This window comes from Phoenix dactylifera, chromosome 13, assembly GCF_009389715.1.
Source record: "Phoenix dactylifera cultivar Barhee BC4 chromosome 13, palm_55x_up_171113_PBpolish2nd_filt_p, whole genome shotgun sequence".
Lineage (NCBI taxonomy): Eukaryota > Viridiplantae > Streptophyta > Magnoliopsida > Arecales > Arecaceae > Phoenix > Phoenix dactylifera.
Window position 1 is genome coordinate 12,223,573 of NC_052404.1, and position 14,886 is coordinate 12,238,458.

The 14,886-nt window shown below is 36.2% G+C and overlaps 1 protein-coding gene across 2 annotated transcripts; it reads right to left on the minus strand.

Annotated features, from left to right (window-relative positions):
- Positions 1-2,846: 2,846 nt before the first annotated feature.
- Positions 2,847-13,260, minus strand: LOC103716749 (transcription initiation factor IIA subunit 1-like). 2 transcript variants are annotated; one of them, XM_008804886.4, is made up of 11 exons: positions 12,917-13,260; positions 12,563-12,733; positions 12,308-12,460; positions 12,015-12,069; positions 11,829-11,887; positions 11,346-11,471; positions 8,537-8,665; positions 8,396-8,444; positions 8,097-8,275; positions 7,915-7,998; positions 2,847-3,183 (listed from the first exon to the last, which is right to left on the minus strand). In XM_008804886.4, the coding sequence occupies exons 1-11, from the start codon at positions 13,031-13,033 to the stop codon at positions 3,160-3,162; spliced, it is 1,146 nt and encodes a 381-aa protein (XP_008803108.1). In that variant the 5' UTR covers positions 13,034-13,260; the 3' UTR covers positions 2,847-3,159. The 2 variants fall into 2 exon arrangements, with proteins under 2 accessions (XP_008803108.1, XP_008803107.1); XM_008804885.4 differs by having other exon boundaries at positions 8,537-8,671.
- Positions 13,261-14,886: the final 1,626 nt, after the last annotated feature.

Below are 14,886 nucleotides of genomic sequence, written 5' to 3' on the forward strand. Positions count from 1 at the left end.
GCTGAATAATAGTAAAAATTATAATTACCATATTTTAACTCGAGCGATAAATCTTTATCTAATAGTTTTTTTTTTTTTTTTTTTTCTGTTGAGGAAACTCCATCACTTCAATTTATCAAAAAGCATCATATAATAGTAAAAATTATATATTTTCCCATCTCCGATCATCTCACATTTCAAAGCCATTTCCCCACAACTCCCAAATAAAGTTCTCGTAGATTTTGTTGGCCATAGAGATCAAATTCCCAAGAGGAAAATCCAGAAGCGCGCCCCTGCGTCCCTCCAGCTCGACCACGCCTTTGCTTGGGAGAAGGTCGGTTCTTCTCCCACGCCGATTCCCCTGCTGTCGCCGCTGAATCTTTCCCCCACGCCGTTCTACGAGGTCGATACTTCGGTTTCGGACGTGGAGGAAACAGGCGGCGGCGAGTGCGAGGACAAGCAGAGGACATTAATGACGCCGCCCGGAAGATGCCGTCACCCGGCTTTGCCTATGGTGGTGGTGGAGCCGGCATCTCTGCTTCCCATGTTTCAGTTCCCGTGCGCGCTGGCACGCAACGTGAACTAACCGCGGCATCTCCTCCGAGGATGTAATTCTGTTCTAGATTTTGTGTAGTTTGAATTTGTTTTGGTTTCTCGCATTCATTGATGGTATGCTACGTGAGCAAACCCCACCAATTCAATGTGGACACATTTGATACTAGCAAGCAAAAGAAAAATATTTTCAAGAAAATATGATACTGGGAGTTTCTCCTTGCAACGTATTGGAGGAAGATGAAGATTTAATTAACAAGGACTTTTTGTTACAGTGGAGTCTTTAGAGGGATGGGAAAGTAATTTCCCCTTTTTTTTTCCCACGCTGGTGTTGCCTGTTGCTGTCGATGGGACTCAGAACAATTTGACAACAAAATCTAAATGACTTATCTAAAGTTTTAAATAAAATTTGAGAGAACTATTAAATAAGCATAGTTTACAGAAGAAATTTCAAAAAAAAAAAAATCTAAATATGCATATCTGCATGTTTGTCGATTCATAAGATCACACACATACACATGCATGCTCACGCACACACAAGTATAATATTATTTTATGAGGGTGCTTGATATGAGGTGCTCATCTCAAGATTAAAGATGATGTGAGTGGAGCTGATGAGATCGCTATGTTTGGTGATTCATAAGATCATACACATACACATGTCTGCACGCACAAACACAAGCATAATTTACTTTAGGCGTTTGGTATGAGGTAATCATCTTAAGATCAAAAATGATGTGAGTAAAGGTGATATGATCACTATGTTTGATAGTACCATGATGATTTTAAATCATTTTTACCTCTTAAATCATCGCCCAATTCAATGATGGAATGCCTCACCTTGAGGTCAGTAATTTAAGATCACTTTAGGATAGCGCTCTTTGGGCTAAAAGTTGAGGATAAAAATCTCACTCAGTCTAGCAAAAAAATTTAGTACATCAATATATCATTAATATATTATATCAATATTATATATATTATATTATAATATACTATAATAGTTAATATATAAATAAATATTTTATTATTTTATTATAGTATTTTTTATGTAATATATAAAAAAATAATATTAGTATTATATGGTGAGAGATCTTAGACTCCCATAAAGTAACCATACACGGTAATCTTTAAGTCATTGAAGATCAGACTATCTTGAGATAAGAATTACTGGTGAGCTAAGATCACCTCGATGATCCTATTTGGGTCATCATACGCTATCTATATTCTTTTGAAAAAGTATTCCTTAATTAGGAACCTACCTAATTTATGAACAATTCTTTGGTAACTGGAATTTTTTTTCAAAAACTTAGGAAACTAACATGACTCTGCAAGAAAGTGCTGCATTCTAGCTGTTACCATGATCCTAGCTAACCACGCTCTTTCAACATAGAGGTCGGACACCACGGATCCCCCACCCTAAATGTCTGACTCTTCATCGTTGGATAATTAGACCACACTTGCAGTTTTGCCCAGAAGTAACGAAGAAGGAATGGTTGACCTTGGTATCAAGCCTGCAGATTGCCGCCCATCCTTCATGCGATTACTTGCTGAGCTGTTACTTCAGAGCGACCTTAAAATTTAGATATACTCCCGTTCTTGTTCATCTGATATGCATCTTGGATAGCATAGTCAAACATCAAAAAAACACATCTTAAATAAAGCACAGAGAGAAGCTAGTTTCCTGCCATGACCTGGTGCCATCCAAGCTCATTCTGATGAAAGATGCAGAGATCCATGAATGCTGTCACACAAGCTACAATGCACAGATCTTTATATTTGCAATCTCGGAAGTTAGAACTATATTACTAGTTTTTAACGCCACAACCTCATCATTCAGGGCCCGAAGGCAGCCAATTGGACATAAATCCATCTTAGTAGCTATCGATTCTTTCACAAAGTGGGATAAAAACCTCCTACACCACGATCACAGTGGCACACGTCATAATATATCTGAAGAAGCAGCTTCACATTCATTCATAAGCTTAGGGACGTTAATGCTTAATAAATGAAGCAACACAAATCAAATCCATCATGCACCAACTCTCCATGGCAAGATGGTTCAAGCCATTTGCCTGTATTACTATCAAAAAGTATAGCTTGATGCTAGATGTCAAGATCATATAGACCATATCTTCAAACCTGAGACGGCCTGAAGGCGGATTGAATAGTCTAAAACCCTGATCAACCCCTTCGATGGAGCCTCAGGCAGAACAATTTTTGTCCGGTGATGGCATTTCTGGAAGAGTAATTCATCATCTACTCTCCGAGGAAACCATATTATACATGAATGGGCAAAACAAAAGGACAACAACGCATTTACCTAGCATGACACGAATAAGTATAACAGGCTGAAAATAAATAATGGATACAGTTGTTCTCGTTGTTTTCAGAAAAACAAATTTACAACGTCCAATTAATTTTAGCATCTTTACAAAGAAAATCAACAACCCTATCAGTCCATTCAGTATGGGATTTTCTTTTTACATTGTCTCCAAGGTATCGTTTCCCATAACTGCTATGTCCCACATCTACCAAATAACATAGCGCCTGCAAGGATAATACTCAGCCCAAGCACATGTTGATCCGCCATCACTCCCACCTCTAGAAACAACTTCTTCATAACAAAATTTAAAATTCAAATTCACCAGTAGCCTGAAATGAACAAATAAGTTCTCTCAGATATATCTAAAAAGTTGATATATCTTGTCAAAGATAGCAATCAAGCTTCACAAAATGGTAAAAAAATATAATAATAAATTGCATGATAGGAAACCGGTTTCTACATGCAGATATGGAATGGAATAAAAGCAGCTCATGAGTAAACTGGGTATTAGAATTTTTTTATTTTTTTTTTAAAAAAAAGTTAAGAAATAAAGGCTGTATCAAGCACTACCTAAAGCCATGAAATATTTGATATTGAGGATTCACTGTAAAAACTGCAACAAGGATAGCCCAAAGATATGTTTGATTGTTCAGAAGGTAATAATGATAAAGAATTCTGAATTGGAAGTTTTTAAGTTCCCTAAACGTATTAGATTATTGAAACCAACAACTGTCATTGAATATGAACACAGTTTCCTATTCATCACAAGAATCCATGATTTCAGAGTTCAGACTTCAGCTGTGAAATTCTCCTTTTAACTTGTACAACATATTTTGAGTTTGTACAAGCGACAATACTTCCTAAGACAACATGACATTATGACACTTCATCTGCCTAGCCACTGCAGCACCAGCTTCCTGCATCTGTGCGTGGCACTTCTAGGGAATGCCATGTCCAATATAACATGTTTCACCTGGACACAAGATGTGAGACATGACAGATCATGATATGCTTATTCAGTCCATGTTTCATGCTTCCGCTCTCACTTGATGTTTAAGGTTGTAACCCGAGTTCTTTTATCACATCAGATGGCAAAACCAAAACAAAATCAATCCTGCCATTCATAGCTTGACAAGGAAAAGAAAGCCCAAAAACGGCATCGCAGTTTCTTAGCCTGATGAAGGAAAGAGAGCCAAGAAGACCCTGATAGGACGGGTTAGGAAGGAAGGAAACAAAACAAAAAAAGAACCCCAAAAAACAAAGGACGAGGGAGCTAGGGTTTTGGCATACCAACTACGAAGCATCAATCCTCTTGCTCACCATCTTTGAAGCAGCTACAATCTCCAAATAATCCAAGGGATACTGGTTTCCTTTTGGACTGTGCGCGCACGCATGCATGCGTGTGTATGGCGCACGTGCAGCCCTCTCCACACATAATCAAAAGCAGCAATTATCCCAACTTATATTATTTTGCTTCATTTTGGTTTACAATGTCCACTACCAGTTTCCTCAAAAAACTTCGTACTGAGTTGGCATCAGCTGCAATCAACATGCTAATCCAATCATAATAGCAACAAACCACCTTGTACTCATAATGGTTACCATCTCAGGTATTTGGCCATTGCCATGCTACTAGTTCACTATGATTAATTGTTTTCAGGCATTTCATTCTTTTCCCCACAATCCCACATGTTTAAAAATTATTATCCTTAATATTTTGCAGCCTACTTTTCTGTCATTATTAATTGTAATATCTCCGTAATTTTATTACGAAACATGCCAAAAGAATCTTCATTCAAAAAGTTTTATGATATTATTCATGAGTGATAGATCCTATCATATATGGAATACATCATGCATGACAAGCGCATCGAGCAATTGACCGTATCTTCTACATATTCAAAACCAAATCTAACTACATTTGTTGAATACAATGAGGTTTCTCAAACTGTCTGGAGATTGCTCCATTTTCAAAAATCTCAATCTTTTCAGTACTTCCCCTTGAGATGCTGTGTGGACATCCAAAACAACCAACTTGCAAATAAGTAAATAGAAGGAATTCTGTCCAGTGGAAACAATGGCAACTTATTCAGTGATATGAATATCGGACGTTATGATGCCATCTTGGTTTTACTTGGGTAAATTAACAACCAAGCTCTGCATGCTTTTGTCTGTTCGTGAAAAGAAGAAGGGATTAGCTGCAAACTAGGAGACAGGTTAGGGATTAGCCATAAATGATAATGTCATTATCATATGACTTTATTAGTAGATGCCATGGTCCAGTGCTCCGCATCAGCTAATGAGAATGACAGTAGTTTGCATTTTGACTTTTCAAGTAATGGGACAAGTGATAGACATGGTACTCTGTAGGAAGTGTCTAATATCAAGGCAACTAGCTTAATCTAAATCATAACATGTACAAAGTAGGAAATATACCATAGGGCATAGGGAACCATAAATAAATTTTTTTGGCCAAGTTTAACAGATAATGTAGTACTCAAAGTAAAGCTTGTTATTAAGGTTTTCATGGCGTACTCATAATGTGGCTTGGAATGTGAACAAAATAAATAACATTGGTGTGACAGTCAAAAATATCAAGCAATCCATAAAATGTCAGTATTGAGTAGGATTTTCTGATAAATCTCCATCAGCCATCATAAGGCATATCTTTTGCTCCAAATAAAAGTTTGCAGGCCAAGTCCCCAAGAGGTCAGTATCATTTAGTCTCCAACACATATTTACAGTGGGTTAAGCAAATGTCTTGACATGATTGAGCAACTTAAATGCCCAAAGAATTCATAAAGGGATTGAAATCTAATTAAGAAGTTATTCAAGAATTTTTTTTAGAAAACTAGTAGCATATATATCATCCTCATTTACGAAGATACCTTATGCATAGACAATGACTGCAGTGAATGATTTGTCTTGTCTGCTAAAGTTTCCTTGTAGGTCGTTAAGTGATATGTTTAGTTTGAAGGCTCTGATCTCCCTTTGTTTGTCAAGTTCTGAAAGTACGCACGGTTATGGTCTCTTCTTCATAATAATATGGTTGCTTGTCCCCAACTTGCACTTCTGTTTTGTGGCGGTTAAGCTGTCTCATAGATTTGCAGCCAATCCAGTTTTTAACAATCGAAGAAAACATATAAAACTTGATTGACATTTCGTTCAAGAGGAAATTCAAGCATCATAACCTTCTATAGCCCTACCTCGACAACTATGTTTTGACCAGACCATGAAAAATTCTTTTTGCCAGTTCATGCACACGCTAGTTGTTTCTCACATTCATAGACCATCCTGAAGGAAGCCATTAGAAAATCATTTTTAAAAAAAAATTGGAATGATCTCCAAGAAGTTCCAGAATGCTCATAGTATCCTCCAGACATGCTGAGATCTGAACTGAAATATGTACAAGATATGACTGATTTATTCATATATTGTGCTTGTACATCTTAAATTTCATATATGACGGTATCTCATGGCTCATTGATAATCTAAATCTCTCTAAGATGGGGACCATTTTGAGATACAAATGCACATGAAAGTGTATTTATACACTATCTAATAAATGAAAGCAGTGCACAAGAAGACCCTTTTATCACAAGTTTCTCTTCAAAAAAAATTGTGAGAAAATTAAACTACTAAAAAAAACAAAGAAAAGTGTTAGCAAGAATATTAAAGAAAGGGTACTTTTAAGTATGGGAACATTGGCGAAGGAAGAAAAATAAAATGCTCAAATATGGTTGATTGCAGTAGGTTAGCAATGAAAAAGGCCGACAGACATCCCAACAACTGCCATGGATACAGTTGTGAGCTATCCATCCATAGAAAAGCTATCCAACCATAGAAAAAGTGATGTTGCTATTACAATCAGAACAGCAAGTCTGCCACAAACAACCACCATTATAGAGTTATGTAAGAAAGGAGCAAAGGAAGGGCGAACATGAAGCAAATAGCACTTCATATTCCTCGGTTGGCATCAAAGACTGTCAGAAGGCAGGAACTTTGGAGACAGAGGAGTTAGGTATGTGCAGGACATTTTTTCTGGGTTTTCTTCATCAGTCTAAAAAACCAGAAGACCATTTTTTGAGACACCAAGGTACACATAAAGTAAGAGGGGTCCTGCTAGTCTGAGACATGGAACCGGTGTGTCCTAGGTACGTCCCACCATTCTCACATGTCATGTCATGTTCACATGGAAGCACAGTAAAAACCCCAAAAATGTGATCTCCTCGTGACACAATCGGTGTGAAACAACCACAACAAGAAAACAATAATTATGAAACAGGTGACACAATTCATAAAGGTTTTCTACATGTCTCTGTTCACACTAACCAGTATGCTCTCTTGGTACCTTAATGAAATAAGAGTTATCATATCATCTTTCATCTTGAGCGCAAGAGTACCAAATGTTATTTAATAGCATGATACTGCTAGAGATCTCGATCTTCCATAGATCTACATTGGCCCAAACTAGCTGGGTAAAGATCTGTTGTTTGTATGTTGCATTATCCTTTACGCAAGTGTATGAGTTTCAGACTTCACGCAGATGCTATGTCAGATATCAGATAGTTGCAGCAATGCTAGAAATCCAGGCATCAAAGTTTCAAGCATAGATCAATGAAACAAGATGTTAACACAGAGCATCTTAAATTTAACAAAAAAGATCAGCCTTGCAATAGCATATGACGCATGAAATTTAATTCAGCTGCAGAATTTTGGCTCAACCAATAATTAACTAATAGAATCACCAGCCTATGAAATTCCAGATGCTAATAATTATTGCTGCCCACAATAATATATCTCAGTAAAAGACATCTAACATTTAAGGAATTCACTAAAAAATAAATGAATTTATTGCCTCTCCAAAAGGGATAAGAAAACATCTGCAAGCAATCTTGAGAATTTTACCAACCGAAAATTTAAAGAAAACACATGGACAGACTGCCACGAATATATTTTACAGGATTGGATGCCCAGAAAAGCTACAATAATCTTCTTAAGAGATTACAGCTGATGGGGAAAAAAAATTGTGTCAAATGTTGTATTTTCAAAGTACACACCTTATTAAAAAGAATATCCCTGCCGTTGAGATGCATTATGCCATCCTTGAGAATGCACTTCCACCTGCTTTTTGTCCGTGTTACCTACTCAAATGAAAAAATTAAAAATTAAAGGGAATCAGTAAGATAGCAAATACCTTGTCTTAACATGTCACTCCTATGACAAAAGGCATAGCAGTTACCTTGTCAAACTGAGCTAGAACTAAATGTTGTGTGTTTAGCTCTTCCTCACCATTCTCAAGGTCATCTAAATCTTCATCGTCGTCATCATCCTCATTAAGAGGAGGCTCATCATCCTCAGCTGCTTCATTTTTAGCTGGTTTTGGTGTGCCAACGGCAGGGGTAGCAGCTCGTAGTTCAACTGAAAAAATGAGATTAAAAAAAACATAAAGGACAGCTTGTAATTATATTCTCAAAAGCATATCCCGGTATCAAAACATTTCAAACTTAAATGTAATTCAGTAATTTACTAGAAATTTACCATGTTCTGCCGGAGTATTGTAGTCTTCATTTCCCTGGAAATGAAACAGCTTCAAAAAGAAAACCGAAAATAATGTCACTAAAAGGAAAACAATAAAAAAAGAATAATAAATTTAAAATTATTCTAACATTCAGTAGATACATCATCATATTCATCATTGACCCCATCCTGCTGAGGAAGCACTGGAGCTGCTTCTGTTTCCTTCTTAGATAGAATCTTAACTGCAGTTTCTCGATCACGTCCAGTCATTGATTTTTGAACTTCTTTTGGCTGATACTAAAGAATGAAAGAAGATGATGAGAGGCGCACATGATAGCAGCTAATGTGTTGCAGCTAACAGTAGAAAAAAGTACTTCCATTTCCTTAAAAAAACAAAAGAAAAGAAGCATTGGACTTCCAACTGCAACTACGAAAGTACCCAAATTTTAGACCTAGCATACTGTGTTGCATGTGATAGCGGACGATGCCCTCTGGGTCTCTAAACACAATCGATGATGGGGGTTTGCAAATATTCATCAGTTCACATTTTCTACTAGATAGGCCTGTTTTGATTCTTAAATATTTTAAATTTGGTCTTGGTGCAACAACCTTGCTAAAATTATACAATGAACCCTCTCAGAATGTTAAACCAAAGTTACATTGTGCTGAACTGTTTGATAGATGGACAGACATTAGATGTTGCACTTTTGAAAGTTGATATTGGCATGAAATTCTTGCTCATGGAACAGAATGAACTTCAAACTCAAACTGTTCACTTGACTTTTTTAATCAATAACCTCACACGTCTGATTATAATCAGGGAAGCAAAAAAAAGGATTATGAGTCAAAGATTACTAATATATACAACTTTACCTGAAGCATGAGAAAGGGAATAACACCAGTATATGACAACAGAGTTCTTTCTTAGGCCCAGAGCCAGTATTATGCTTTTATTGCAATACCAATATTTTACAAAAATTGGTCAAACGGAAAGAATAGAAGTATAAAAGATGCATCACACATCCTCCTGTCAGAATCTTTTATTAAGAACATAATTATAATGCACATGGCAGACTGTAACATGCTACAGTCTGGAATATAGAAATCAAATTTAAAACCCTGTTTTTGTAAACTCTTGGTGATTCAAAACAATAGAAAACAAATAAATTTGAACTCCTAGATCGTTAACTTTGAAGGCTGTACCAATTTAATAACACGCTACCGTCAACTGAGACATGAGTGGAGAAAATGGAGAGATAGTTTATCTTATAACAAAAAATGCTAAATCTGTTATGGAAAAAATAGAGCAACAAGAGTGAGAAGCTCAAAAGGAGAATTTTGTGAAGCCATGGAAGAGAAGAAACCACATGAAAAGACAATCATGTGAAAAAAAGTGCATAGAGGTCCAAAGTTTGAAAAATCAATGAAGGAAATCGAGTTGGTCTTCAATGTCAAATATCTTAAAGGGACATCCAATGAAGGACAAGGGATGCTCATGACAGATCCATTTTATGATGAAATTGTTCTTGATGACCCCAAGATATTTATCAAGAGCCAAGGAAATAAAGAAGCTTTTAAGGCATCTTCTCCAGTTGGGTCCACTTTAGCCATGAAGATCCCTACTTTTGAAGATTAACATGATGCCCGCTTGTCATAGCCAACACAAAACCTTGTTTCTCTCGAGATAGGTATGCAGAACAAGTGCAATGAAATAAGTGGACAATTTTACCATAAATTATATGGAGTCGCATCATTGTGCTTACCAAACAGAACATCAGTGGATGTTATGAGAAATGATACAAAAAAGGCTTGGACGTACATTAGATGGCATGCTTTATAGAAATAGTTAGCAAGAAGGACTCACGAAGGCAACACTGCAAACATGTCTCAATGCTTGATAACTATAATAATGCTTTACAAAAATTTAAGCATATCATATGCAACTTAGTAAGAGGCAAGCCTTGGCGCAATATAAGGTTGCTCCGTTGAGACCTGAGTGTTACAGGTTCGAAACATGGTAACAACCTCTCTACATGCAAGATAAGGTTGTGCACTTCTGATGCTCCCTAGACCCTACAATAAGGGGAGCCTCATGCATTGGGCTACCTTTTTTAGCATATGCAACTTGATGGACAATAAAAAAGACAAACACTGTGCTGCTGCTATGCAAAATAGCACCATCCATTAAGAATGTCTTTTACCCATGACACAACAATACATTTCTAATAAGCACATCCTTGACACATCTGAAATGAACATTTTTGTTGCAGAGTTGCAAGCCTAACCCCATTGATTATGCGACTATGTCATCATTGTAGAAAAACATAGCTAGGCTTAACATTGGTAAAAGCAAATACAATAACGACAAAACTTTACATAAGTCTCCACACACAAGGTTGTTGGGTTTCAATATATTTCTTTTTCCATTTAATTTAACATTAGATCAGTCTAGTTGGCCCACAAAGGACATGCTGAAAAGAGGCGCTTCATAAATTTAAGTTGTTTGACATCCACATGAAAATTATGAAGCATCTATATTGATACATCCAAAATGTAGGAATAGATGTTATAACTTTTTATCGATTATGAATATGATGACACTAATCTCATGCACCTGAATATGCAATACTTCAAAAAAAAAAAAAGTAGAAAAGTCACTAGAGGGATTCAAGAAAGTAGTGCGCAAAATTACTATAGACCAAATTGATAGGTCAAAGCATGTTCATTGTGGTTATAGTTGGAAATGATCATTATCCATTTCACATGCATTTCCAGCCAACCATCAATAATCAGTGTTTTGAGACATCAACAAAGCACAGGGCACTTTCCACCCTCACAAACATAATCAGTTGACAGGCTGAAAAGTCCTTAATAACTCTGGTGGCATCAACAATAAATTAATCTCTACGGCAATAAAAGTGGGAGGACAAACAAGAAAGCAGGAAATGATTTTGTAAGTTTTGCAATTCACCTCTGGAAGAAGAAATTCTATCATCACATCTCCACTTCCATCTTGTTGTGGCATATAACCTCCAGAAGTTAACTGGGAAGCATAATCGTCCCTTTTGCGTTTTCCAGAGGAGATCGTAAAGAAGTCCTGAAAATCCAAAGTGAACTTCTTAGCTCCAGACTCAACTTTTCACCACTTCACACCCTTTCATGTGGATTGATAGTATACTTCACAAGACAAAAGATTGTATACCAACATATCATAGAAAAGAAAAAAAACTGTAATTCACAAATGAGCAATCATATGGAGTATCCTGGAAATGCATTGAAATGTTTCCTCAAGCAATACACAATGCAAATTGAAACTAGATAGCAGTCCTTTACGTATGCGCAGTTTGTACACACAATTCCCTATGATGAACAAGCCTTTTCAAATATCTATAAATACGTGTTCGTGTGTGTGAACAATAAATTAGCAATCCAAATGTCAAAATAAACAGTATACCTGGGTCATGGGTTGATCAGAAGCTCCTCTATCCACCTCATCACGCCCTTCCTCATAAGCTTCAGGAATCAGGACACAACACCACATAAAGCACATCAATCTTTTACTATCGCCTTGTTCATGTAATATTACTTGGTTGACAAAACTACCACCAGAATGCTCGAGAAAGTAGTACCAAGTACTTACCTACATTAACATCAACACCCAAAGGTCTTTGACTCGTCCAAGGGGAGGGTGGTTGCTGCAAAATTTATGAGCAAAGGTCAGGAGGATGTTATTGCATCAATACCATCTACGATGCAAACCTTTTGAAATACTAATAAACTTGTAATCTTTGGAACAGTCACATATGTTCACGACATCAAGCATGCCCAAGTAACGCTACCATTTACCACATTAACTAGGTTAAATAAATAATGACAGTTTATCTTGCTGAACAAATTATATAAATTAGATAGTTCATTCATGTATTAGCATACCATGTATGGGCTAGGCCTTCCAGCTTTTAAATCAACACCATTTCTGATATCAGTTATCGGAGATGGAGCATAATCAGAGGGGCCTGTAGGAATGTTATACATCGACTGATCTGTTCCTGGCAACGGAGTTTGAATGGGGGTTTGCAGAGGAGTCTGCAACCAAAGCCCAAAGAAAATGGAAAATGAAAAAACAAAAAAAAAAATCTATAAAACAAGAGGTAGATGACGCTACAAAACAAGAGTCCGAGAACTCACCGGTGGAAAGAGCATCTCAGCCGTTGGGGTCTCGTACTCCTCTGCAGGTCCTTCATACGGTACATTCAGATCATGGACGGGGGTGATCGGTCCGGAAGGCTTCTGGGCAGGTGGCGGCCTCTCTATCGCCCCGCTGATGGCTCCGCACTGCATCATCTTCATCTCCCAGAGCTGGATTTATTTTCCCAAGAATCCGTTTGTAAGTCAAAACACTTAAACCAAATCAAAGAAACAAAATCCAAGCACCAGAAGAAAAGGGAACAAAACCACAGAAATAGGGCGGATTAAAAATCTAAATTTTCGTTGGGGGGGGAGAGAGATTTTGGTAGCGGAGAGGGGAGAAGAAGAAATCACCGTTTGGAGCTCCGTCAAGACGTTCTCTCCAACGCCGAAATTGATAAACTCATCACGGACCTTGCTGATGACATCATCCACCACATGGATGTAGACACTGGAGACGTTGCGCGCCATCTCCGGCGATCAAGAACAGAACAGACGGAAAGGAAAGGCGAAGGAGAACCAGCGGGCGAGATTGGAGAGTGAGAGAGGCGCGAATCGGAGCCCAACTGAGGGTAAGAGCATGGAGGATCAGGGGCTTTGGGGGGATCTAGGGTATCGAGCTCGGCGATCAGCGGGTTGGTGGGCGGGGGATGGGGTGGTGTGGGGCGAGGAGAGAGGGGAGGGAGGAGGGGTTGCGGACGAGAAAGCTGGTATTAAGAGAAGAATATAAATAGGTTTGCATCCGTGAGGACCGTGGGGCCACGTGTCTAGATCTACCGGCGCTAGTGCGAGGCTCGGGAGGAAGCGGCGTCCGAGACCAGCGAGCCCATCCCCGGACTGTGCGACCGCCTTTTTGCAGGGGGTCATATATATTTTTTAAAAAGAAATATATATCTTTCTAAATATATAAAATTATATAAATATTTTGATAAAATTATTATTTATATCTATATTTTTATAAAATATTTATTTTGTATGTATATTATTTTTTTTCTTTCATATGTACAACATACTTTCAGATCCTAGAGTAAAAAATAAATAATTAAAAATTAAAAATAATTGAAATATTTTTATGGGTAAATATTCTCATAATGAGAATATTCCTGTAATTTCGTATATTTAGAAAAGTGCATACTCAAGAAAATATATTAAAAAATGATAAAAGTTTTGCCAAATCTTTCATAACGATAAGTCAAAAAAAGACTAAGTAATATTATCAAATTTGTTTATTTAAGATCTTAACTTAGTTAAGTTGTAATATTGGTTGACTATTTTGATAATTATAGTCTTTTATTTAATTTTATTTTAATTAATATTATTGAGTCTATGACATATATCTATATATCTATATATATATATATATATATATATATACTTTATATTTCTTTTGTAATATTCAACCATAGTAAATTTAAATTAATTGTAGATGTTTGGATTAGTGAAATGGTTTGTGGTGATTTATAAGTAGTGAGTTGTTCATTTGTTGAGGTGAGAATTTCATAAAGATATTATGATTTTTATCATAAAAATTGACATCAATATGAGATCATAGGGCATGATAATATTGATTTTCTTTGTCGCCATCTTCAATTAAGAGTAACTAATTTATTTTTATTGGAATTGACTTCCGCCATTGGAGCATATGCCCCAAAATTGTGATTGAATTATATTCAATTTGGGGCACATGCTCGAACGGTAGAAATCAAATCCACTGAAGATAATTCAGTTATTATTAATTGAAGACAATGACAAAAAAAGATCGATATTATCATGTCGCATAATCCAATATTAATATTATAAATTATGATGCTTTTATGAAATTTTAAACTCAATATTTATAATTTACTAAAAAATATTTTACTCATTTAAAGTATTTATAATTAATTTTAATTCATTATGATTTCATTTTTAAAAAAATAATGAAAAGTATACATATGTTATAAACTTAATACTTATAATTATGTCAAAATTAAATAGAAAATAGCATTACCAAAATGACCGTCTAATATTTTCTACTTAACTGAGTTAAGATCTTAAACAAAGAAAATTGATAATATGACTTGGCCTTTGTTTTGACTTGTCGATCTAACCGAATCAGGAAAGACTCGGCAAGTCTAAGCTGAATTTTGATCATTATCTAATAGATTTTTTTAGTGTATATCATTCTAAATATATAAAACTCTGCGAATAACATATTTATGTGTATACCCTTATATATATATATATTTTTTGCATATCTACCGTAAAGGTACTTCAGTTATTTTAATTTTAAACCATTTATTTTTAATGGTGTTTGATGGTATGGATATATATGCAAAAAAAAA

Coding starts and splice junctions, on each gene's coding strand:
- LOC103716749 (XM_008804885.4), bottom strand. CDS start 13,033: ATGGCGCGCAACGTCTCCAGTGTCTACATCCATGTGGTGGATGATGTC. Junction 12,461..12,562: donor CTGAGATGCTCTTTCCACCG/GTGAGTTCTCGG, acceptor CTTTGGTTGCAG/ACTCCTCTGCAAACCCCCAT. Junction 8,276..8,395: donor CAATACTCCGGCAGAACATG/GTAAATTTCTAG, acceptor TCATTTTTTCAG/TTGAACTACGAGCTGCTACC.